At 38.9% G+C, this 27,447-nt stretch overlaps 1 protein-coding gene across 4 annotated transcripts in view; it reads left to right on the top strand.

Annotated features, from left to right (window-relative positions):
* Positions 1–27,447, top strand: part of LDB2 (LIM domain binding 2) — a 473,762-nt gene that overhangs the window by 346,551 nt on the left and 99,764 nt on the right. For all 4 annotated transcript variants that reach the window (XM_004375161.2, XM_012555194.1, XM_004375160.2 and 1 more), the window contains exon 3: positions 24,038–24,210. In XM_004375161.2, coding sequence (XP_004375218.1) covers positions 24,038–24,210 — 173 coding nt within the window. The remainder of the gene's footprint in view (positions 1–24,037; positions 24,211–27,447) is intronic.

The raw sequence follows: 27,447 nt of genomic DNA on the forward strand, positions 1-27,447 counted from the left end.
CATACTGATGGTCCATTTCTCCACTGTGTTTTACCCTCTTCTTAATATTGTGCTTGTTCAGGATCCAGCTTACTGAGGTCAGTGAAAGTCAGGAGGAGATGCCGGCTTGATTTAGTAAAACTGGATTCTTTGTCTGCCTTGCGTTTATCTCCTTGGGCTGGGCTGTTATTTGAATTTTATGTTTTTGTCTTTATTTCTTCCGACAATTTTTTTTTTTTTCACAGTGAGAGTTTTCAGTGTTCCGTCGGCCCTATCTGTCTGCAAGAAAGGTGTTTGTTCTATAAAGTGAAGTGCCTGTCCCATCTGATCTCCATCATCTTTATGGTCTTGCATTCTGTCACCGAGACTCGTGTCTGGCTGTGGTTTGTTATGTTTTGACAGGAGTTTGTTATAACACTGGGGATCACGTCTCTGACTTTGCCTTTCAAACCTTCTTCTTTACGGTAGCCATAAGAGAAGTTTATTTCCTCACAGCCAAAGTAGGCGAAAAGTCCAAATTCAGGGCGTCAGCTCCAGGGGAAGCCTTTTTCTCTCTGTCGGCCTTCTCTTCGGTGTTCTCCTGGACTAGGAGCTTCTTTGCACAGGAACCTCTGTCCAAAGGACGCGCTCTGCTCCCGGCACTGCTTTCTTGATGGTATGAGGGGTCCCCCCCCTACTTCTCACTGCTCACTTCTGTCTTTTATATCTCAAGAGATTGCCTCAGGACACAATCCAGTCTTGTAGATCCAGTCTTGCCTTACTAACACAACTGCCACCCGTCATCTCTCATTAACATCATAGAGGCAGGATTTACGACATATAGGAAAGTCACACAGTACCAGGAATCATGGCCCAGCCAAACTGATGCACACATTTTTTGGGGCACATAATTCAAACCATGACACCATGTAGGTGGTTTATGGCCAGTCACCTAAGTGCATAATACAAGCGTGTTGATATGGCCTGTTGTTGTTAGTTGTTATCAAGTCCATTTTGACTCATAGTGACCCCATGTGTGCACAGTGGAACTGTACTCCATAGGTTTTCAAGGTTGTGACCTTTCGGAAGCAGATAGCCGGGCCTTTCTTCCAAGGCACCTCTGGGTGAGTTCGAACTGCCAGTCTTTCAGGTAGCAATCCAGCACTTAACCATTTGTGCCACTGAAGGACTCCAGTTCATATGGGCAGGGGGTGGATAAAAAGAACAAATCAGCTCATTCTGGTAACTGACTGTTCTAAACCGTGTCTCTGTGTGGCAGCAGCAGCAGGAGCCTGGCCCCATTCTGCCTGATTTCACAGCCCGTGTTTCTTACGCTATCTCAGTGAGTGAGGAAAAGGAACAAGAGCAGCACAGCCCCTCACTTTATAGGAAGGTCTAGGGAACTCTGGCGTCAGCAGGAAGCTATAGTCTGTGTCCCTATTTTCCTAGCCCTAGGAAATAGCAAAAGGAGCGATGTCTGACGCAGGAGATTTCCCCAGAGGATAGCGGCAGCAGTAACAGCACCAATGCAGCACAGAGTCACTCACATCAAACATAATCTACCGTGGTGGCCTTGTCTGCCTGAGTTGCAAGCTTCACTGATGTGTGGTGCTTGTACAAGGCTTTGTGAGGCCTGGGCCCCATCCCCTCCCTCTCTTAACACTAACCACTCCCTTTTTCCCACTGCCTACCCAAACATTAAGTTGATTCTTTTCCCAGCAGCTTTGGAAAGTCTCTGCCGTTCTTTCCTTTCCTTCCTTCCATTTACTCTCCTTCTCTCTCCCTTTATCTTTTTCTAACACTTATTCACCGTGCACTGAGCATGGACTGGGTACCAGGTGTTTCTGTATTATTTAATCCTCATGACAAGCTGGTAATATGAATGATAAAATAATAAAATAACTAACAATTATCAATATCTCAGCATGTGCCAATGCAAAGTTTAGTCAGTCAACAAACATTTATTCAGTGCCCCCATGTGCTTCACACTACTCTTTGTTCTGAGAGTGTCATCAGGAGCAAAATGACACGGTTACTCCCTTGTGAGAGCTTGTAAACAAATGCAAATGTAGCCAGTCCTCATCGTTTGGGGTGGTTGTGTTCTATAAAGTTGCTGCAAAGATGGAATTAATGAATACTGAGCCATTGCTCTTAGGGGAAACACCGAATTAGGTTCCTGTGAGCCTCTGGTCACAACATTTTCATCAACTGATCAATACATAACCCTGTTTTATGTATGTTTCTGTTTAAAGACACCTTATTTAATACATTTTGTTGATTTATTAACGTTGAACTCAGGGCCAACAGCACTGTAACTCGTGCCTGAATAACATTTATCTAACGTGTATTTCCTCCAAAAGGCACAACACAGCCTTCTTGCATTAAGAACACTAGACAACACTTCAGTCCTACACTGGGGGCATTTTAAACAGCAAAATTACCAATAAAACTGAGGTTCACCCTTCAGCCAAAGATTAGACAGGCTCATAAAACAAAACGAGACTAAATGGGCACACCAGCCCAGGGGCGAGGACAAGAAGGCAGGAGGAGACAGGAGCGCTGGTAATGGGGAACCCAAGGTCGAGAAGGGGAACATTTTAACACGTCGTGGGGTTGGCAACCAATGTCACAAAACAATATGTGTATTAATTGTTTAATGAGAAACTAATTTGCTCTGTAAACCTTCATCTAAAGCACAATAAAAAAAAAACTACCAATAAAAAACACAAAAACCATGGCAGTAAGTATACCGCTGAAAGGACACTTGTGTACAGTGTTAGAGCTGAAATAAGAAGGCAGAGTGTCGTCTCATTCCACCTTGGCTGGGAATGTGGGCATTAAGTGACTCAAATTCTTTGCTGTTCTGAGCATGTCAATAAATGACCACAAAAATGCTAGAAGTATTGATTCTGGAGTTACAAATGAATTTTATTGAGTTGGTGAATTCACATAAATGGGATCCATAAGTAATGATGATTGACTGTACATCCAAACCCAAACCCATTGCTATTGAGTCAATTTCTACTCATAGCAACCCTACAGGACAAAGCAGAACTTCCCCATGGTGTTTCCAAGGAGCAACTGGTGGATTTGAGCTGCTGACCTTTTGGTTAGCAGCTGTAGCTCTTAACCACTGTGCCACCAGGGCTCCTGACTATATACATGTATATAAATATAACTTATAAGTAGGGATGAATGTTATGAAATAATTAAGACAAGACGATAGAGTTTGATCTGTTGTTGTTAGGTTCTATTGCGTAGGCTTCAACTCATAGCGAACCCATGTATAACAGAATGAAACACTGCCGGGTCCTGCGCCACCCTCACAGTCATAGTTATGCTTGAGCTCATTGTTGCAGCTGCTGTGTCAATCCATCTTGTTGAGAGTCTTCCTCTTTTTTGCTGACCCTCTACTTTACCAAGTTTGATGTCCTTCTCTATGGAGTGATCCCTCCTGAGTACATGTTCAAAGTATGTGAGACGTAGTCTCACCATCAGAGTTGGTCTGAGGTGTGAGTATTTTATGAATAACTTTATATAATCTTTACAATATGCCTATGAGGTAAGTACTGTTCTCTTCCCTATTTTGCAGCTGAGAAATCTGTGGCCAGAGTGATTAAGTAACTAGCCCAAGGTCACACAGCTACTACATGGGATTCAAGTCTAGGCAGGGTGGCTCCAGAGTCCATGCTCCTAACCCCATGTCCCACTCCTGAGAGGTGGCCAGGCCTTGTGAGGCCTGAAAGGAGGAAGCCCAGGGGAGTCCCTAGACCTTCATTTCATGGCACAAAGAGGAGAGAGATCTGAACCTGAGAGAGGCCAGAGCCATGCCCTTTCCTATGCAGCTGCCCTGCTTCAGGATCATGTGTTCCCAGTGCATGTCTGGTGCACGCCATCTTCCCATCAGAAGGTCATCTCTCCTCCCGGAAGTGATGGAGTACAGATAGGCCAGAAGTGTCATTTCACTTGGAATCCCTCTTGGGGAATGAAGGCATACTCCCATCATAGAAAGGCTGCATCAGGGAAGGGATTGTTGGTAGTGGTGGAAAGTCGGGATTATCCATGTTGTTTAACCCATGAGGGACATTGGTGGGTGTGTGCAAGCACTGGTAACTAGCTGCCAAGGCTCAGTCCAATCAGGGATGATTCCAGAACCCCTAGGATCCTAGCAGCTGCCGTCTTTCATTTAAATCCTCAGGTTTTGCTGAAAACCAGCATACAAAATGGCAGAGCCCAAGAGCTGGCACCCACAGAGTTTTTATAAAGTTGAGTGGACGCAGTGGGGCTGTTAAGTAGTGTTGCCACAAAATCTATGCAGCATTTAATTCGCTGTCAGAGGGTCGTTCCTTTTCTTGTAGACACAGCCTAAGGGTCAGAAGCACAGCCCCCAGTGGACGTCTGTGGAATATGGATCTGATCCTCTTTTACTGCCTCTCATTTCCAAGGACTTTTACTTCTCTGTAAAACGCCCCTGGAATGCTGACTTGAGGTGCAAATGGAGACCTTTTTTACTTTTATTTTTTTAGAGTGTGCTTTTGTTTATGAAATCTGGATGTTTATGGATTGTGTGCATAAATACGTTAAGGAAGAAGCCCATCTAAACTAAGTCGTCTCAGATCAGAGACTTCTTTTACTTGCAAAACTCAAAAGTAACTTTAATCCCAGAGTGCAGCTTTTAAAATGATTGGTGGCTTTAATCAGCAGAAAAGTATCCTCTGGAAGTTCTAGAGGCTAGAAGCCCAAATCAACATGTTGGCCAGGCCATGTGCTCTCTGAAGGCTTTAGGAGACCATCTCTTCTTGTCTCTCCCAGCTTTTGGCAGCCCCAGGCATTTGCTGGCTTGCAGCTACAGCATAATTCCATTGTCACATGGTATTTTTCCCTGGCGTGTCTCTCTGTGTCCCTTTTATAACACATCATTCAGATTGGATTAGGACCTACCCTATTCCAGTATGACCTCATGTTAATTGATAACATCTTCAAAGACCCTATTTCCAAACAAAGTCACCCTCACAGAAAGCAGGTGTTAGAACTTCAATATATCTACAGCAACACATTCAATCCATAACATACCTGATTATATTACCTTTTTTTTTCCTATTAGGTTTTACTAGTTAACATTTTACTGACCACTTAACACCTTAGAGGGAACATCTTGTGTAGTACCCAGCTCTGGGGGGGATCTTAGGAATGATTCCAGTTTTGCCCAAGCCTGCCCTCTGTCCACAGAAATTATCTCTTCTTTCACCGCTCAGCGTTGCTATAGGTTGTCGATTGCTGGTTTAGATTAAGTTTGAAATCACACAGATGTTTGTTTCTCTGGTAGCATTTCTGTAACCCAGTTGAACTGTGTGCTATACTGAAACACGAAATTGAATGACTTATGGCCTCCCCATTGGTTAGAGTTTGAGAAAGTCCAATATATCATACTGAAATAATTTCATTAGAATTCTGAAAGTTCGGCACCTTTGAAAAACCAAGGAGTGAAATTTTCTCACTTCTTTAGTCTGGAGCAGTTTTTGCCTTTAGCCAAGTGAATAGGTTTTGGGTAGAAAACTACAGACCATCTGAAAATGCCAAGTGTGGATAATTCACGTAAAGCAATAACCACATGGGCTGAATGTCTACAATTAATTACTTAATTTTGTCATCTACATGTAATAAAACTGGGTATTTGAAGGCTGCCACTTTGTGAGGGACAAACTTTGTGATCTAAATAACAAAAATGTAAAGTTTGGCAATATTAAGTGTTAGTGACGTTGTGGGTAAAACGAGTACTATCAGAGCAGATGAGGGACCAAATTGGTAACATCATTTTGAAAGTCAAGTTACTGCTACCTAGGAAAATAAAAAATATATTTCCTTTTTTAGTGTCTACTCTGCTGGAAAAATTTTAAAAAAACAATCCGCATGTCTTTAAACATTGCTTTTGCTGTTGTTAGTTGCTGTTGAGTCGGCTCCAACTCATGATAACGTTATGTATAACAGAATGAAACACGGCCCAGTCCTGCGCCATCTCCACGATCCTTCCTATGTTTGAGTCCATTGTTGAAGTTTTTGCAGCAATCCATGTTATTGAGGGTTTCCTTTGTTTTTGCTGACCCCCTGCTTTACCAAATACAATGTCTTTTTCTAGCGATTGGTCTTTCATGATAACGTGTTCAAAAGAGGACTGTCTAAATAGTCTGTGAACCAGCCATATTCTGGAATATGATGCAGTGATTAAAGTGAATGAATTAACCCTATGTTTGCTAACATGGGCATAGCTCCAAAATGTATTCTTGAGTGATAAAAAAGAAGTTCCTTGTAGATACATTCAGTATGGTAACATACGTAACTAAAATAATCCACGCATACTAAATGATATACTTTTTTGTGGAGGCGTTAATATGGATATAAGTGTATAATAAAAAATTCTAGAAGGCTACATACTGATAACTAAGGTGACCTAAGGAGGGGTGAAGACACTGAGGTTATGGTGATAGGGGAAACTTTAGATTTATTAGTAATGGTATTAGTTAACCCTAGCTGCTAACCAAATAAACCTCAATATTTCAGTGTTTAACACAATAAAAAGATATTTTTCACTCCAAAGTCCAAATGTATTTTTCTGATGTGTGGCAGCTCTCCTGGTTGTAATTCAAAGACCCAGGATCCTTCCATCTTGTGGCTCCTCCATCCTTTAGGCCACAGAATCCCCTGCTGGGTCTTCAACATCTGGATGTCAGAGGTGGGAAGAGCATGAGAATCACACAGAGAATGATTTTGCTCCCAGGTCTGGAAGTGGAATTTCCCTTTTTGGTGTCTACTCTATTGAGAAATGAAAACAATGTACATGTCCATTAGACACTGGCTACAACTTTGTCACATGGCAGTGCCAACTGAAAGCGAATTTGGGGAGTAAGGTCTGGTTCTATACCTGGGAAGGAAAAGAACCGGGACTGGGGAACAGCAGTGAGTCTCTGCCACATTTATGTGTTCATAGTTTGGACAAGAATTACTCATATAATTAAACATTAATAAAATGAATTTCTGACATAGAAATAAACCAACATAGTTGCTTAAAAACAACAAGAGTTCTATTTTATCCCGTCCTAACTCCAAGTAGCTGTACAGTTGTACTTCTCTGGCTATCAGGTACTTCTTCTGCAAAATGAGGGTGTGGAATATAATAATGGATAACCTAATTACATTTATTACATAATTGTTAGCATTTTGTATTTTATTCTTTCCACGTATGTTAAGTGCCATTCATAATCACTAATCAGGAGCTAATCAGAATTTCCATGAGTTGAGATCATCCCTACTTGTATCAGAGAAACATTGCTAAATATGGTCTTTTTCCTTTTTTTAATGATTTAAAAATATATATAAACTAGCTAGGGGTACATTTCAAACTTTTCAGAAATCCATTGAATTAGAAAATGCTGTTGAGAACTACTGAACTAAACTTAGGGTCCTTTCTGGCTCTATTATTCTAATACAGTGCCTGGGACAGTCCTTCACAGTGAAGACTGCCTTCTCAGATAGCTGTTAAAGGAATGAATGAATGAGTTGAATTTATACAAAAAGTGTGTGTGTACAAGGTTTATACTAAGAGTATAAAAATTGTTCAGTAGTTGAAAATATATTAATAAATTTTTAAAGAAAAATCTAACTTCAATAATTACTGAAAATATATTTGATCAAATTAAATATGCATCAGAATTTAAAAAGAGAGAATTAAAAAAATAAAGATTAGGAGAATAATTTGTTTTTCTTGCCGTAATAAGTAATATTGTCTCCAGTCAACATGTAATACTTCCCTTAATCTTAAAGTCATTCCCTTAAAAAAAACTCAGGGGAAAAGAAAAGAATACCTACCAGTTCCTACATTATTTAATTTCTTTTGTCCCTTTTTTTTTTTATTGTACTTTAGATGAAGGTTTACAGAACAAAATAGCTTCTCATTAAACAGTTAGTACACATATTGTTTTATGACATTGGTTAACAACCCCATGATATGTCAGTACTCTCCCTTCTCGACCTGGGGTTCCCTATTACCAGCTTTCCTGTCCCCTTCTGCTTCTAGTCCTTGCCCCTGGGCTGGTGTACCCCTTTAGTATTGTTTTATCCTATGGGCCTGTCTAATCTTTGGCTAAAAGATGAACCTCCAGAGTGACTTCATTACTGAGCTAAAAGAGTGTCCGGGGGCCATACTCTTGGGGTTTCTCCAGTCTCTGTCAGCCCAGTAAATCTCGTCATTTTTTGAGTTAGAATTTTCTTCTACATTTTTCTCCAGCTCTGTGGGAACCCTCCACTGTGATCCCTGTCAAAGCAGTCAGTGGCGGTAGCTGGGCACCATCTAGTTGTACTGGACTCAGTCTGGTGGATGCCACGGTAGTTGTGGTCTATTAGTCCTTTGGACTAATTTTTCCCTTGTGTCTTTAGTTTTCTTCATTTTCCCTTGCTCCTGAAGGGGTGAAACCAGTGGAGTATCTTAGATGGCCGCTCACAGGCTTTTGAGACCACAGCCGCTACTCACCATAATAGAATGTAGAACTTTTTTTTTATAAACTATGTTATGCCAATTAAGCTAGATATTCCCAGAGATTGTAGTCCCCACAGCCCTCAACCCAGTAATTCAGTCCCTGAGGGAGCTTGGATTTGTCCATGGAGCGTCCATGACCTTACCCTGAACAAGTTGTGCTGGCTTCCCCAGTATTGTGTACTGTTTCACCCTTCACCAAAATTACCACTTATCTATTGTCTATTTAGTGTTTTTCCAGCCCCACCCCTCCCTTTCCCTCTCTCATAACCATCAAAGATTATTTCTTTTTGTGTGTAAAATTTTTCATGAGTTTTTATAGTATTGGTCTCATACAATCTCTGTCCTTTTGTGATTGACTTATTTCACTCAGCATAATGCTGTCCAGATTCATCCATGTTGTCAGATGCTTCTCAGATACATCATTGTTCTTTATCGTTGTGTAGTACTCCATTGTGTGTATGTACCATAGTTTGTTTATCCATTTATCTGTTGATGGGCATCTAGGTTGTTTCCATCTTCTTGCTGTTGTGAACAATGCTGCAGTGAACACGGACGTGCATATGTCTATTCGTGTGATGGCTCTTATTACTCTAGGATATATTCCTAGGAGTAGGATTGCTGGATCATATGGTATTTCTATTTCTAGCTTTCTAAGGAAGCACCGTATCGTTTTCCAAAATGATTGTACCATTTTGCATTCCCACCATCAGTGCAGAAGAGTTCCAATCTCCCTGCAGCCTCTCCAACTTTTGTTATTTTCTGTTTTTTTTATTCATGCCTGTAATGCCAGAGTGAGATGGTATCTCGCTGTGGTTTTGATTTGCATTTCTCTAATGGCTAGTGATCTCGAGCATTTCCTCCTGTATCTGTTAACCACTTGAATGTCATCTTTGGTGAAATGTCTGTTCATTTCCTTTGCCCATTTTTAAATTGGATTATTTGTCTTTTTGTTGTAGAGGTGTTGGATTTTCCTGTAGATTTTAGAGATTAGACCTTTGTCTGATATGTAATAGCGAAAATTTTTTTCCCAGTCTGTAGATTCTCCTTTTACTCTTTTGGTGAAGTCTTTTGATGAGCATAAATGTTTAATTTTTAAAAGATCCCAGTTATCTTGCTTATTGTCTGGAGTTTGTATGTTGTTAGTTATGGTCTGTATCCTTTTAATGCCATGTATTAGAGTCTCAAGCATTGATCCTATTTTTTCTTCTATGATCTTTATAGTTTTTGGTTTTATATTTAGGCCTTTGATCCATTTTGAATTAGTTTTTGTGTATGGTGTGAGGTATGGGTCCTGTTTCATTGTTTTGCAAGGTGGACATCCAGTTTTGCCAGCACTGTTTGTTAAAAAGACTGTCTGTTCCCCATTTGATGGACTTTGGGCCCTTGTCGAAGATCAGGGGACCATAGGTGGATAGATTTACTTCTGGGTTCTCAATTCTGTTCCATTGGTCAGTGTATCTGTTGTTGTACCAGTACCAGGCTGTTTTGACTACAGTAGCTGTATAGTAGGTTCTGAGGTCAGGCAGTGCCAGTTCTCCTGCTTTCTTCTTCTTCTATAATGCTTTACTTATCCGGGGCCACTTCCCTTTCCATAGTAAGTTAATGATTGTTTTTTCTCTCTCTTTAAATAATGTTGGTGGTATTTGGATCGGGATTGCATTGTATTTGTAAATTGCTTTGGGTAGAATTGTCATTTTCACAATGTTGAATCTACCTATCCATGAGCATGGTATGTTTTTCCATTTATGTAGATCTCTTTTGGTTTCTTGCAGTAGTGTTTTGTAGTTTTATATCACTGGTTAGATTTATTCCTAAGTGTTTTATTTTTTTAGGCGCTATTATAAGTGGTATTGTTTTCTTGATTTCCTTTTCGTCATTTTCTTTATTGGTATATAGGAATCCAACTGATTTTTGTATGTTTATCCTGTATCCTGCTACTCTGCTGAATCTTTCTATTAGTTCCAGTAGTTTCTTTGTGGAGTCTTTTGGGTTTTCTATGTATAGCATCATATCATCTGCAAATAGGGACAGTTTTATTTCTTCATTACCAATTTGGATGCCCTTTAATTCTTTTTCTTGCCTTATTGCTCTAGCTAGGACTTCCAGCACAATGTTAAATAGGAGTGGTGATAAAGGGCATCCTTGTCTTGTTCCTGTTCTCAAGGGGAATGTTTTCAACCTCTCTCCATTAAGAATGATGTTGGCCATTGGTTTTGCATAGATGCCCTTTATTATGTTGAGGAATTTCCCTTCTATACCTATTTTATTGAGAGTTTTTATCAGGAATGGGTGTTGGACTTTGTTAAATGCCTTTTCTGCGTCAATGGAGATGATCATGTGATTCTTTTCTTTCCTTTTATTTATGTGGTGGATTACATTGATGTTCTAATGTTGAACCATCCTTGGATAGCTGGTATGAATCCTACTTGGTTGTGGTGTACTATTTTTTTGATATGATGCTGAATTCTATTGTCTAGAATTTTGTTGAGAATTTTTGCATCTATATTCATGAGAGATATTAGTCTGTAATTTTCTCTTTTTGTGGTGTCTTTGTCTGGTTTTGTATCAGGGTTATGCTGGCTTCATAGAATGAATTTGGAAATATCACTTCATTTTCTGTGTTCTGAAATAGTTTGAGTAGTACTGGTATAAGCTTTTCTCTGAATGTTTGGTAGAATTCTCCAGTGAAGCCATCTGGAGCAGGGCTTTTTTTTTGTTGGGAGTTCTTTTTTTTATTACCTTTTCAATCTCTAATCTTGTTACGGGTATGTTCAGATTTTCAACATCAATTTGTGATAGTTTGGGTAGGTAGTGTGTTTCTAGAAATTTTTCCATTTCCTTTAGATTTTCAAATTTGTTGGAGTATAGTTTTTCATAATACTCTGTTATGATTCTTTTTATTTCAGGTGAGTGTGTTGTAATATCCCCCATTTCATTTCTTATTTGAGTTATTTACATCCTCCCCTGTTTTTCTTTTGCCTGTTGGGCTAGAGGTTTGTCAATTTTGGTGATCCTTTCAAAGAACCAGCTTTTGATTTTGTTGATTCTTTCTATTGTTTTTCTAGTCCCTATTTCGTTTATTTCTGCTCTGATCTTTATTATTTCCTTTCTTTGGTGGCTGTAGGCTTCTTTCGCTGTTCTCTTTCTATTTGTTCAAGTTGTGTAGCTAATGTTTTGATTTTGTCCTTTTCTTCTTTTTTGATGTGTGCATCTATTGTTATAAATTGTCCTCTGAGGACTGCCTTAGCTGTGTCCCAAAGGTTTTGGTATGATGTGTTTTCATTCTCATTTGATTCTAGGAATTTTTTGATTCATCTTTGATTTCTTCTATTATGCAGTGGTTTCTAAGCAGGGTGTTTTTAGCTTCCGTGTAATTGAATTTTTTTCATTGCTTTTCCTGTTGTTAATTTCTACTTTGATGGTGTTGTGATCAGAAAAGATACTTTCTATTATCGCAATGTTGTGGATTTTGTTGAGGGTTGCTTTGTGGCCTAAGATGTGGTCTATTGGAGAGAACATTCCATGTGCGTTGGAAAAGAATGTGTACTTTGCAGCTGTTGGGTGTAGTGTTCTGTATATGTCTATAAGGCCAAGTTGACTGATTGTGCCCTTTAGGTCTTCTGTATTGTTTGTTGTTGAGTTTCTTTCTAGATCTTCTGTCCTTTACCAAGAGTGGTGTGTTGAAGTCTCTTACTATTATTGTGGAACTGTCAATTTCCCTTTTAAGTGCTGTTAGAGTTTGTTCTGTGTATTTTGGAGCCCTGTCATTGGGCGCATAAATATTTATTATGGTTATGTCTTCATTATGCATCATCCCTTTAACCATGATATAGTGCCCTTCTTTGTCTTTTGTGGTGGATTTTATTTTAGTCTATTTTATCTGAGATTAGCATTGCCACTCCTGCTGTTTTTTGTTGGCTGTTTACTTGATATGTTTTTTTCCATCCTTTGATTTTTAATAAATGTACATCTTTGTTTCTAACATGTCTCTTGTAGACAGCGTATTGATTGATCCTGGTTTTCTTAACCATTCTTTCATTCTCTGTCTCTTTATGGATGCATTTAGGCCATTTACAGTCAGTGTAATTATTGACATGTGTGAGTTTATTGTTGTCATTTTGTAGTGCTTTTTTTTTTGTGGTGCTGATGATTTCTTTGTTCCTCTTACTCTCTTGTGCTGAGTTCCTTCTGTTTGTGGATTTTTTTTCATTTCTTTTGTTTTTGTAGATTTTGTTTTTGCTGAGACTTTATGTTTTTCCTCTTTATTTTGATTAGTAAGTTTGTTAACTTTCTTTGTGGTTATGTTGAAATTTTCCCTTATCTTCCTATGTTTGAATCAGTCTATTATTAATTGGTATTGCCTTGCCTTCCTCTCCATTAGAAAGTTCTATACCTACATGGTTTATTCCCTCTTTTATTGGTCTGAACTTGTTGTCATTTGCAGATTAACCTCTCTGGTTCCTTGTCTTAAATCTTTTCGTTTTGAACAGTGCTTGAGAGTTCATTTCCTAGGTTGGTATCTGGATGGTGCAATCTTGCATCCTAGATTCTGGCTGTCACCTGAAGTTGTTTGTTCTCAAACCGAAGGACTCCCTTTAATAATTCGTGTAAGTTTGATTTGGTTTTTACATATTCCTCTAATTTCTGTTTATCTGGAAATGTCCTAATTTCATCATTATATTAGAGTGAGAGTTTTGCAGGATATATTATTCTTGGTAGACTTTTTTTCTTTCAAGGTTTTATATATGTTACCCCATTGCCTTCTGGCTGGCATGGTTTCTGCCAAGTAATCAGAGCTTAGTCTTATTGTTTCCCCTTTGTATGTGACTCCATTTTTCTTGAGCTGCTGTCAAGATTCTTTCTTTGTCTTTGGTTTTAGCGAGTGTGATTATGCTATGCCTTGGTGATTTTCTTTTGGGGTCTATCCTCTATGGGGTTCGTTGAGCTTCTTGGATGGTCACCCTTTCACCTTTCGTAATATTACGGAAGTTTTCTGTCAGCAATTCTTCAATGATCCTCTCTGTGTTTTCTGTTTTCTCCCCCTGTTCTGGAACTCCGATCACTTGCAGATTTTTGCTTTTGATTGTATCCCACATAATTCTCAGTGTTTCTTCATTTTTCTTCCTTCTTTTTGCTGATTTTTCCTCAAACAGAGTTGTATCCAAGTGTTTGTCTTCAATTTTGCTGATCCTGTCTTCCTTTGTTTCGAACCTGCTTCTCAGCCCTTCTATAACACTGTCCATTTCTGAAATCCTGTTGTTTATCTTTTGGATTTCTAATTGTTGTTTTTGTATGGTTTCTAGTTGTGAATTTATTTTAGCATTTTGTTCCTGTATTATTTTCTTGAATTCTTCCTTTTTTTTGGTCTGTATTTTCCATGAATTTGTCTGCTTTTTCCATGAATTTGTCTATTTTTTCCTCATTTTTGTCTGCGTTTTGCTTCAACTCTTGGATAGCTCTGAATATTAAAGATTTGAATTCCACATCAGGTAGCTCTAGTGCCTTTTCTTCTACTGGAATGTCATCTGTTGTTTTATTGTGGATGTCTACTGGAAACATCCAGTCCAGGTTTTTTTTTTTTTTTAATATTTTGAAATAGTCTGCTGTCTTGAGGACATTCAGTTGTTATTTTCTTTGTTTATTGATTGTAGATTTGTTTGTTTCATCCTACTTTTTTGTTTTATTTGGTTATATCTGAGCCAGGCCGTGCATTCTTTGTTGTTTGCTCATCTGTGGACACGATATTTTTCACCTCCTTGTCCAATGGGCAGGGTCAGTAGCTCAGCTATGGTGCAGCTGGGTGGGTCCAGCTGAAGGGAGGGGCAGGTATGGGTTGTTTATGGCATGTACTGGGGCTAACAAAGTGAACTGGGGGTCAGTGCAGGGAAGGTTCCAGTAGGCCATGCTTCTGCTGCTCAGGAGTTCAATGTTCAGTATGCAGTGCATATAGGCAGGTGGGAGGGGGAGGTGGAGTTGGTGATGTGTGGAGTTAGGTTAGGTATGGGAAAGAAGAGAGAGAGGAGAGAGAAACAGAAGCCAAAAAATAAAAAAGTGCTGAGAGAGACTGCCATTGGAGTGGAGAGATGAGAAAGTGAGAAATAAAAAAATAATAATAAAAATAAAATAAAATAAATAAAAATTAAAAAAAAAACAACAGGGATCCCACCAGCGTAGCTGCACAGACTAAGGAAGTGGCTCCCAAGCCATGCAGTACGGCCTGGCTAGAAGAAGTGGAGATGATACACAGAGCCAGATATTCAGGCAACCAGAAAAGTAGGTAAGTAGAAAGAGATGAGGAACAGAGAAATGAAGAAAAATGAAAAGGAAAAAAGAAAGAGAAAACAAAAAACAAAAAACAAAACAAAAAAAAAGCCTCTAGGGATCCACCAGTGTGGCAGTGTGGACCGGGAAAGCAGTTCCCCAGCTGAGTGTCACTTCACAGCCCGTCAAGAAGAAGCAAAGATATCACAGGGAATCAGGTGTTCCAGAGAAAGCAGGGTGAGGAGATGAGAGACAGGGAAGAAAACAAAAGAAGCTGGAAAAAGCACCAGAACAAAGAAATGGCAGTGAAGAAGCCGGCCCGTGTGGGTGGGGTGAATCAGCACGGCACGGAACCAGCGCCTCCTGTGCCTCAGTCTTGGCCCGCTGGGAAGTGACAGATCATCCCACCAGGAGGCAGCAAATCAGCCCACCAGGAAGCATCTGATCGACTGGCCAGGAAGTGGAGAAGGCCGAGCAGGGGGAGCTAGGGTCTGGGGTGGGAAGGCATGCCTCGATGGTTACCAGGTGCTCTGTCTCCTGCTGGGAGCTCCATGAATCTGCTTTCCTGTACTCCTTGTCCATCGATCTCTGACAGGAGTTCAAGATGGTGGATCCGTGCTGCGTTAGCTAATAGGGGACCTCTGCTCATAACTTTCCTTGCTCTCTGTCAGTTTCTTATTCCATTTGGTGCTTGGTTGAGTTATTTATCTCTTCATTTGATGCTTAGAGTTCCAGGATTGAAGTTTGTCTCTGTTTTACTTGAAAACCCTATGGGGCAGTTCTACTTTGTCCTATAGGGTTACTATGTGTCAGAATCAACTCAACGGCACTGGGTTTGGTTTACGGGTTTTTGGTCCCTGGCCCTGGACTTCTTCACTCCCACGCCTTCACATTCCCTGTTCATTCAGGACTCACCTCCATGATCACCTTCTCATTGCAGCCTTCTGGGACAGCCAATCTAAACTAGCCTGACTTCGCTTGCCACTAAGTTCATTTTCTATCTCCCTACAAAAAAACAAGAAACACAGGTGCAGCATCCTTGTCTGCTATGTATCCCCAGCACCTAGAACAATGTCTGGCCCACTGTTGTTATTGTTGTTAGTTGCCGTCGAGTCAACTCCAACTCATGGTAACCTTATGTATAGCAGAACAAAATGTTGCCAGGTCCTGCACCATCCTCATGGTCATTGGTATGTTTGAGCCCATTGTTGCAGCTATTGTGCCAATCCATCTCATTGAAGGTTTCCCTCATTTTTGATGACTCTGTGTGTGTCAGAGTAGAACTGTGCTCCATGGGGTTTTCAATGGAAGATTTTTCGGAAGTAGATAGCCAGTTCTTTCTTCTGAGGTGTCTCTGGGAGGACTCGAACCTCCAGCCTTTTGGTTAGCAGCTGAACACGTTAACCACTTATATTATTCAGGGACTTAAGCAGTTCTAATTGACTTGATGGCACACAACAGCAACAATACTAATGCATTGTTCCAAGGAGTGCCGGTGGTGTAATGGTTAAGTGCTTACCTGCTAATCAAAACGTCAGCGATTTGAGCTCACCAGCTGCTCTGCAGGAGAAAGACCTAGCAATCTGCTTTTGTAACCTAGGAAGCCCTATGGGGCAGTTCTACTCTGTCCTATAGGGTTGCTATGAGTTGGGATTGACTCAATGACACATGACAATAAAAACAATACATTTTTACTTTCAAATCTTCCTCTTATTCAACATTTCAATCAGGGTTCTCAACCTCTTTCTTCCTATTTTTTAAACAGAAAGAGAGAAATTGCAGAGATTTAAAATAGTAAATGATGGCCCCAAATAAAAATGTCTTATATTAGATACAATTTCTCTAAGGACTTGAAGGATTTCAGAGCACTTAAATGTGAACATTAGAATTATAGTTTGGCAAGGGTATTTGCCAAAAGCTTAGATTCCCACTGAATAAACTATCATAGAGTGAGAGAGTCTCAAGATAAGGAGTAATTGATACATTGATTTCCTTAGAAATATTTGAGCATGCCTGTCACATCACAACCCTACCAGGTTTATATTTAATTGTTTTATTATTTTAATTTACCACTTTATTGCTAGTGGTATGAACATTTTCCCATATGTAATTTTACTTTCAATATCTAATAGTAATTTATTTTACCTTAATTGCCTATGAGCATCCTTAAGAGTAAGAAAAACATTTCATAATTATTAATAGAGATGAGACATCTCTGAAAAACACACTTTCTGCTTTGAGGAGAATGCACAGTGGTCTATATCTTGTGCTATTTGGTTTCCAAATGGGGAAAAATTTCACCTGGTATCCTGAAGTATTAGAGATTATTTTTAATAGAAAGGATAGAAGCTAGACACTACTTCCCCAGCACCGTCAGGCTACCACCTTTCAGAGCAAGATCTTTTGGGGTGGTGGGGAGGGACAAAACAAAACAACAACAACAAAAAACTTCCCAAGGAGTTGGAAGACAGAACTTAACATCCAAATTAGCTATGGATAAATTTTAGCCATTGCTGGACTAATAATGTTTACTTGCAAGGAAGTGTATTATTTAAACCTACTTGATTTACAGTTCAGGCTTCTGAATAACATAATCTGTGATTTTCTTTCTACCTATAAATATAGAGATAAATAAGATATAGTGTATTCCAGTCAACTCACATCACAGAAGGTCTTCCTGTGCAATCTTACTGTCCACACTTCTCAACGTTTGAGATTTTGACTTAAATGTCTTATAAAAGTGGGAACTCTTTTATATAATCTACTGTACCCTTAATTGCTATCTGAGAATATTTGAAATGTATAATTATTTATGGGAGCACATTGTATATTTATGTACGTCAATGTCTTAGGCTGGGTTCTCTAGAGAAGCAAAACCAGTGAAGAGTATATATAAATATATAAGAGAGAAATTTATTTCAAGGAAATGGCTCACGCAATTTTGGAGGCTGGCAAGTCCCAAATCCATGGGTCAGGCAGCAGGGTAGAGACTTCTCCTGACTCATGTGTTTGCAGGGGCTGATGAACAGAAAATCTGCAGGTCAGGTGGCAGGCTGCTGACTCATGGGGTTGTGGGAGCTGGCAAATCCGAAATCAACAGGTCAGACAGCAGGCTGAAGTTTTCTCATGTCCCAAGAACCAAAAATCAGAGGATGATGAGAAGAATGCAGAATCAAGAGAGAGCACAAGTTTTGCCAGAACATACATACATGTTGGATGCAGGCCATACTCCCAACGAAACTCCCCTTCCAACTGTTTGGCTGCTCACATCAGATCACAAAATGGAGGATGATTACATAACGTCTGCCAAACCACTGAAAATCATGGCCTAGCCGAGCTGACACATAACATTAACCATACCAGTGAATATTTAAAATATTTTAATCCTGGGAATTAAAATATGCATGTCAAGTGTAAGAGTAGCATATGCATGTGACAGTATAGAATTCAAATAAGTTCAGAATTGGAGGGGCTGATGAGTTCAAACCAAAACCAAACTCATGGCTCTTCAGTCGATTCCAACTCATAGCAACCCTATTAGGGGCCAGCAAATCTATATCTGAAATGTTCACTGACTCAAAGTCATTTATATATATATATATATGTATGTATGTATGTATATGTATATATATATGTATGTGTGTATATATATATATATTAGGCTGTGCAATGTGGCTACAGTTTACTAAATTAAAAGGATATTTTCATCTTTTCAGTGTTTCAACAACAATACAAAGTCAACACTGCTTTGAATTCACAATTCAAAACAAACGGGCAAAGAGTTCAAAATCACAAATCCATGTTTTTAGCTTCATCAAGGATCACATTGTTTTATAGGTACTTAGATGGCTTTTTAACTTTCTTCCTAGAAATGAGTTTGAAAGACAGGAACAGCAGTCTATCTTTGTGTTTCTGGCACCTACTATAGGGCTTCACACCTACTCCAACCTTTGTAGAAGAACTCGGTCAATAAGCAATAGGATGATTTCTTCAACTACATGTGATTTTTCCTCTGGTTGCCTGTCCCTTTCACTGCACATTATTAATATATTGTACATTGTATGAGTGTGTGTGTGTGTGTGTGTGTTACAGTTTTGACTATTCTCCCCTGCAGAACAGAAGCTCTTTGGTAAAGATAGTCTCTGGGGTAGGCAGAGTGCTGACCCCCAAAGATGTCCACATCCTAATCCCTGGTACCTGTGAATATATGGTACCTTACATGGTGAAAAGAACTTTACAGATCTGATTAAGAACTTTCAGATAAGGATATTATGCTGCATTATTCAGGTGGGTCCAGTGTAATCACAAGTGTCCTTAAAAGTGGAAGAAGGAAGCAAGAGAGAAAGTCAGAATGATGCAAGAGAGAGGGACTTGACCCTCCATTGCTGATTTTGAAGATCAAGGAAGAGTTCACAACCCAAGGAATCTGAGCAGCTTCTGGAAGCTGAAAAAAGCAAGCAAATGGACTCTCCCCCTAGAATGTCTAGAAAGGAAAATCTTGATTTTCGTCCAGTGAGATGGGTGTTGGACTCTTGGAACTGTGAGGTAATAAATTTTTGTTGTTTTAAGCTACTAAGTTTGTGATAATTTGTTACAGCAGCAATAGGAAACTAATGCAACTTTTTATCTCCGGAAACTCATAAAGTGTATTGCTCAAAGAGGAATTCATATATCTATTGCAATTGAACAGTCTCATCATTTCTTTTTCTACCAGCTGGAACAGGACAGAATTAATCAGGATTCTTGTATTTGAAAATGACAGAAACCTAACCCAATCTTGCTTAAGTAAAAATGAAGAGGGGAGGGGGTGCATTTCGCATACCTGGGACTTTCAGGGGATGGAATTGGCTTCAGTCCCAGCTGACGCATGAGCCCAAGTCAGTCCACAAAGCTTTTGTTTCTTTGCTCTGCTTTCTTCTGTACGCAGACTTCAATATTTCTATGACTCACAGGTTTTCAGTGGCAAAACTGCCCTCTTTCTTTCAAGAAAGGATTCTGATATTCTCACTACTGTGATCTAGGACGCTGAAAGTGTGCTATGGTCATCGTTGCTGCATTAAAATACACCCCAAAATGTACTGGCTTAAAACACAAACATTTATTTACTATTATGGATTGAATTGTGTCCCCCCAAAATATGTGTTGAAATCCTAACCCATATACCTGTGGATGTAATCCTATTTGGGAAGTATTATTCTTTTTTATGTTAATTGATCATACTGGAGTAGGGTGGGTTCTAGAGCTAATCACTTCTGAGTTGGAAAAAAAGCAGATTAGACACAGAGGCATGCACACATGAGAGAAGACAGATGCCATGTGAGGATCACCAGGGAACCAAGAAAAACCTGGGGCTACCAAGACCCTTATTTGGACTTTAAGCCTCCAGAATTGTGAAAAAATAAATTTCTGTTCTTTAAAGCCACCCATTTGTGGTATTTCTGTTACAGCAGCACTAGGAAGCTAAGGTATTTATTCGTGATTCTTTGATTTGGGCAGGGCTCAGTGGTGACCCCATATCTGCTCCATGTGAGTCCACCTTGAGGCAGCTCAACTGGGACTGGAGGATCCACTTCCAATATGGCTTAACTCACAATGGCTGGCAAGTTGGTACTGGCTGTTGACCGGAAGATCAGCTGGAGTTGTTGACTGGAAGACTCAGTTCTCCTTCATGTGACCTCTCCATATGACTGTATTGGGCTTCTCACAGCATGGTCGTATTAGAGTAGTTACATTTGGTACATGGTAACTGACTTCTCCCTGGGCACAAAAATGAAACCTTGTAGGGATTTTTAAATTTTTGTAAGAATTATTTATGATGGAATATCCTGGAATATGTTGAATATACCATGGACTGCCAGAAGAACAAACAAATCTGTCTTGGAAGAAGTACAACCAGAATGCTCATTAGAAGTAAGGATGGCGAGACTTCGTTTCACATACTTTGGACATGTTATCAGAAGGGACCAGACCCTGAAGAAGGACATCATGCTTGGTAAAGTACAGAGTCAGCAAAAAAGAGGAAGACCGTCAATAAGATGGACTGACACAGTGGCTGCAACAATGGGCTCAAACATAGCAACGATTGTGAGGATGGCACAGGACCGAGTGTGTTTCGTTCTGTTGTACATAGGGTCGCTATGAGTCAGAATCGACTCAATGACACCTAACAACAACAACAACAGCCCAAAACAGAGGTCACTTGTGCCACATTCTGTTGATTAAAGGCAGATCACAGGACTCAACCCATATTTAAAAAGAGGAAACTACTTACACAGAGGTGTGAATACCATCATTGTCTTGGTTCATTGGAGGCCACCTGAGTAGCAGTCTACCACAGTGGATATTGAAATTCTGTGAATGATAGTTCAAACAGGACCACATCGAAAGTGATAGGGGCAGTTCCCTAGAGGAGACAGGGCTGAAAACAAATCTCAAATATCCATATATAACAATCATTTCCTAAAGTGATAGAAAATGTTCAATGAGGTAAAGCTCCTTTTCCTTTTAAGTATATTTACTATCTAGTTTGTAAATGTTCTGGAATTGGAAATGTAATTAAAGATTTAGATTTAAAGTTAAGAAATCTCAAATCTTTTTCACATTCAACTTTTCTTATACAGTGAAACCTATGAAGTTCAGAACTCGACAGGACTGCCTTGTTTTCCCTAGTCTCACAAGTTTTCTGCCTCTGACAGGGTGCAGTCTTACCACTTTTCTATTGCTTGTTTTAGTGACAAATATTTGAGTTTGCCTTCTCTGACAGGTTTCTGCCCTACACAGGTTCCAGTTTTTGCATGTTTTACTGTACTATGAACGAAAATAATAATAACATATAGCAGACGATGCTACAAAGAAATTAAATTGTGTTGAATTGGTGATGAATAACTCTAATGTGGCTAATCCAGTTCTGTTTATTTGTGGCGACCTTTATAATGTAAAAATTCCTTGGCCAGTGGTAGTGAAATATTTTCACCCCATATCTACATTTTTATGGTTTATATTTGTGCTCAACAGTACAGATTACAAATTGTCAAATTCCTTGAGCTGATTTATGGTAATCAGCTTTAAGATAGAACATTTGAAATGCATTAAATTAATTTTATCTGTTTAGCAAAGCACAATAAGGATTCTAGCATTATAAAATTTTCTTATAATATTGGCTATGCATATGTTTAAGGGAATGGTGGATTCAAATTACTCTCATTTGAATTTTATATTCAGTGAATGAACAGGCACTTTTGTGGATTAAGCAGTATTTAAGAAATGTATGTGTAAGAATTATTTGTGATGGAATATCCTGGAATATTTAGCACACACTTGTTGATTGATTTTACCTGCAGTAAATGTGAAGCAATAACAACTATATACATTATGCAGGGACTAGTCATTTACATCTGGATTCTTTAGAGACTACTTCAGAAAACAGTTTGCAAGGTATTCTTTCTATGTTCATTTTTTCCAAGTCCATGTACAAAAGAGATATAGATCCTTATGGAATGGATTAACGCTGATTCTTTTTAAATGAAATTAAATATTGTAAAACATTCAAGTGAAGATTGGATGATCTTTCTTAGCTAAAGCTCTGTTTGATAGTTTATTTATCTTAAATATTATTTTTGTCTTTCAGGAGGAATTAGGTAGTGAATGTGAGAGATTTATTAAAATCTTGAATTGCTTGAGAGTGCTTTAGGACTTTGCCTTCAAATCTGCACATAAGCAAAATTTCTCATATTATGAGTTGGGATTTTCATTGTAAGAGGATTTAAAATCACTGCTAAAGCAAGGGCTTGTTACGTGTTTCTAAGCTTCATATATTGGAAAGACCCAGCTACTTACGCAATTGTTCAAACTAAAATGGGGCAGGGCAGGACACACGGTATGAAAAAGACCAATTTAGACCAAGTGGAAGATATCGAGTTCTCTTAAAATAGGCCATATATTCTGGAGAGCTATCTTATCCAGCTCCAGAAGTGGACAGGAAAATCAACAGTTACATGGTTACATTTTGTATGTGGAGATTCAGATCACGTTTTAAAGAGACTCATTCTTTAAAGCAGTTTAAGACATAGTATTGGAAAGAGCAGGTTTTGGTGGTTGCAGACTTAGAGACTCCCGTCAGTTACTTCTAAGTCATGTGACTTTGAAACATCCCTAATAGCCTTTTCTTTCTTTCTTTTTTTCGTAATTACTTTTTAGGGTCTCCAAAAGAGACTCAAACTAGTCCCCTACTCTCTTGGGATTGTTCTGAAGACCCAACAAGAGAATGCCAAAATACTTCACACACTACAAAGCATTATATTATTAAATTTATATTATTATTGTTGTTGTTTTTAGGTGCCGTCAAGTTGTTTCCGACTAATAGCAGCCCTATGTACAACAGAATGAAACACTGTCTGGTCCTGCGCCATCCTCACAATCTGTGCTATGCTTGAGCCCGTTGTTGCAGCCACTGTGTCAATCCATCTTACTGAGGGTCTTCCTCTTTTTCGCTGACCCTCTACTTACCAAGCATTATGTCCTTCTCTAGGGACTGGTCCCTCCTGATAACATGTCCAAAGTATGTGAGACAAAGTCTCACCATCCTTGCTTCCAAGGACCATTCTGGCTGTACTTCTTCCAAGGCAGATTTGTTCGTTCTTCTGGCAGTCAATGGTATATTCAATATTCTTCACCAACACCATAATTATTATTATTACTACTAATAATAATAGTAAAACATAGTCATGTAAACTGGCTTGTAACTGATCCTTGGAAAAATTCAAGTCGGTTTAATGTGTTTTCTTTCTTGAAAACATGTTCATTTAGAGAGTATATACGTGATCCAAATAGTTAATGCATTTTTCCTCCATATATTATTGACTTTCACTGGACACAAAATCGGGAAAGATGACTGTACAAAATTTTCCTGAATAATTAGGGTGTTTATTTTACTAACTATGACCACAAGGATCATGGCTGTTTGTAAAGAGAAATTTGTTTCCTAGTAAAGGACACCATGTTTGGTAAAGTAGAGGGTCAACAAAAACGAAGGAAACCCTCCACAAGATGGATTGACACAATAGCTGCACGAAAACATACCAACTCTCATGAGGATGGCACAGGACTGGGCAGTGTTTCATTCTGTTGTGTATAAACTCACCCTGTGCAGAAGCTGACTCTAAGGCAAACAATAAATGGCTTCTTGAGATGATTTGCATGCCATTGTAGGAGGTTTGGAGATGATGCGGGGTGAGTGGGAGGAGTCTAATATTTGTGTTAATGGTTTGTTTCTCTGTGTTTCTCTCCTAGCTATCGGCAGGACCCTCATCCCCCGTTACTTTAGCACTGTGTTTGAAGGAGGGGTGACTGACCTCTATTACATTCTCAAACACTCGAAAGAGTCATACCACAACTCGTCCATCACGGTGGACTGCGACCAGTGTGCCATGGTCACCCAGCACGGGAAGCCCATGTTTACCAAGGTACAGGACAGGCTCACTAACACACCTAGCTTTTCCTTCTCTGGGTGTATTGAAGGATAATACTTCCGGTTTTCTTCTGGAACGTTGAGCTGATTTCTCATACGTCAGACACGTTCAGCACTGTGAGATAATCTTTTTTGTTTGTGACACGGCTAGACTTTTTTGGTGGACGCTTCCAAGATGTGTGTATGTGACATGGAGCACAGGAATGTCAAAACATGATAGAACCTCAAAAGAAGGGTCCATCTGTCTATTAGACTTCAGTTGCTAAGCTAAAATTTTTGTTTTTATTCAAAAGGTCTTCTACAACTAAAAGGATATCCTCCTATTGTTGTTCGGTCAGTACTTGTGTTTCATTAGTAAAATTTAAAAAATAAATAAGTGAATCTAAATTCAAATTTTCACATCCAAAGAAAAAATCAATTAAACGCACCCAACTAGCCATAATGTTTAAGGAACTTGAGAACTAAAAATATAAATAAAGTTAGGGAATTCAGAGTTTAAATGGTGTGTCCCCCAAATTCTAAGAAGTTCTGTGATTTACCAGAGTATCAGATAAGCAGCTCAGCAAGTGAGTACCAAAAAAAACAAAAAATCAAACTCATTGCCATAGAGTCGATTCCGACCCATAGCCACCCTATAGGACAGAGCAGAACTGCCCCATAGAGTTTCCAAGGAGCAGCTGGTGGATTTGAACTGCTGACTCTTTGGTTAGCAACCACTATACCAAGTGAGCACAGCAGGAGCATAAATTGATTATCAAAGAGTAAGAAAGAAAAACAGGGGAGAGGATAGGTGTCAGACATCAGGTAATAATGACTTTTGAGGCAGAATTCAAGGCTCTGTGAAGGATGCAAATGAAAAAGGGAAGAACTAGAGATTCAACTCCATCTTCTATATATTCTACACCTATGATCCAAACACTACAGACAGTGTAGAAAAATTACTCAGAACAAATATTCAGCACTAGATTCTGGCAAATGTAAGTTTATTTTAATGAGCACGAGTTCATTGCATTTTGACGAAGACTCAATATGAAACTAATTTGGAACATTAATAATAGCAACTATCTCTTCTAGTTCAAAACATAAATGACGACCCTTACTTAGTAGCTCAGAGAAGTTGAATCATCAGGGTTAATTGCAAAAGCCCAAATTATAAAACTGAAGATGTGTTTGTTACTTATTTACAGTTTTGCCACAAGAATAAAAATTGAATGCTTCTTTTTTAAAAGTATTCATTGATCTTGTTGGTGCTGCTTAATCTTTCTGTTGTCCTATGCTGGTGTAAGAAACCAAAGGCAAAATAAATAGTTATAAAATGCAAACACAAATCACCAAATGCCATTGATATTGTGATATATTGATTTTATCAATAGACATTTTAAGTAGGAGGCAGACATTGTATTTTTCTCTTTCTTCCTATTTTAACAGTTGGCCTGTTTTCTTGTTGTTGGTCATGGACAAAGGAACTTCTCGTGGAATGCAGAGGGAAGTCCATGGGGTGAAGAGAGTTTTGCCATATGGAAAGGAATGATCACCTGGATGACTTTAATTTGTCTTATGTCATTTTGGAGAATCAGAACATTTCCATAAACTAGTAGCTAAGATGGATACACAACCATTACTAGTGTTACTAAGCCTAAGCATTGCAGACATAACCATTCCCTACAGCTTCATTTTTATTTTTCTCTGGGCTTAATGTTACTTTTAGGTAATCCAAGGAAAACATACCAATTCTTTATTCTTTGTAGGGAAAATATCCATTATGATTAAATAAAGCTTTGTTATAATTAAGGAGCTACTTCTACAATAAAAATGCTTTTAGAGTAGTCATTTATATATTTACTCAGTTTCTTTCTCAGGCTGAATTTTTTTTTTTTTTCATAAATGAGGGTAACTCAGCATAGTTAGTTGCTCTGGAAATACAGTGCTGCCCATTTGAGACTTGTTTTAGATCAACAAGAATCCCATTCTTCTGATGAATGGAGAAAATGCTTCTTCATCCAAATCAAGATGCTAAGATTTTCCTCTGTTGTATTCTTCCGAAGGGGTCCCTGGGTGGGGCAAATGGTTTGAGCTCAGCTACTAACTGAGAAGTTGGCGGTTCATACCCACCCAGTGGCACCTCAGAAGAAAGGCCTGGTGACCTGCTTTCATAAAGATTACAACCAAGAAAACCCTATGGAGCACAGTTCTACTCTCTAACACACAAGGTCGCCATAAGTTGGAATCAACTCTATGGCCACAGGTTGGGGTTTCTGGGTTTTTTTGTATTCTTTCTTATCCCAGAAGCTCACCTCTCTGAGATAGGTGTTTTGTTCAGGCATGCAGGGCAGTCACCAGGAAGCTCCGAGTACCATCTTGAACACAACATCCTTTGCCCCAAGTATCAATTGTTGGACCACTCATCTTACTCTACTCCATGAAAATATATCTGCTGACTCCTGTAATGATAATTTCCATACTGTGATGAAAAATATCACTTTCTGGGAAATGGAGCTTAGTTACGTGGAGTTACTCCAGAAGCTAATTATGTACATTTATTTTTAGGAAATTTGAAAGGATTCGTTTTTTTTTTCTTTCCTTTTTTCTCCTTAGTGGTTGTACTACCCAAAGAAACTTTCAAATTCTTCTTTTGTTCTTATATTAATTAAAAATAAACTCATCTTTGTATAAGAAACTACTATGACGATTTAGTATAAAACAGTAGACTAATGACCTATAAGTATCACAAAGAAAAATAGCTGGGAAGCCGATGTTTCATTTTTAAAAGGGGACCTGCTATTAGCACATGGCATTACTTAGCACGTTATTTGTAGGCAGCATCCCATTGTTCTAATTTAGACTATCAATAAACTCTAATTCCATAAATAGCACTTGACCCAGAGGTTATGAGTTGCTTTTATGAAAAACTGGTCAACTGGTGAATCAAAAATCAGTCCCAGTCCTAATCAACAGTAATATTTAGTATTCCTCGGGAGTATAGTGCACATTTTGCAATTTCCTGATCCCAAGAACAGTATAGATTACGGATAAATATGTAATTAGGGTTTTAAAACACACATTAGAAAGCCTCTCCAGGGTTTTCAATTTTGAGTCAAATAGAAAACAAGTCTGGTAATCAGAAGAGCTCGTGTCAAGGTTTTCAGAATCAAAGTCCCCCGAGTTATATTTGGGGGTGCAAGCACTGGCAAATACTGAAAAGCACTCTCTGGGGTACATTATTGGAGTTCCT

The sequence above is a fragment of the Trichechus manatus genome, unplaced genomic scaffold (genome assembly GCF_000243295.1).
Source record: "Trichechus manatus latirostris isolate Lorelei unplaced genomic scaffold, TriManLat1.0 scaffold00034, whole genome shotgun sequence".
In the NCBI taxonomy this organism is placed as follows: domain Eukaryota; kingdom Metazoa; phylum Chordata; class Mammalia; order Sirenia; family Trichechidae; genus Trichechus; species Trichechus manatus.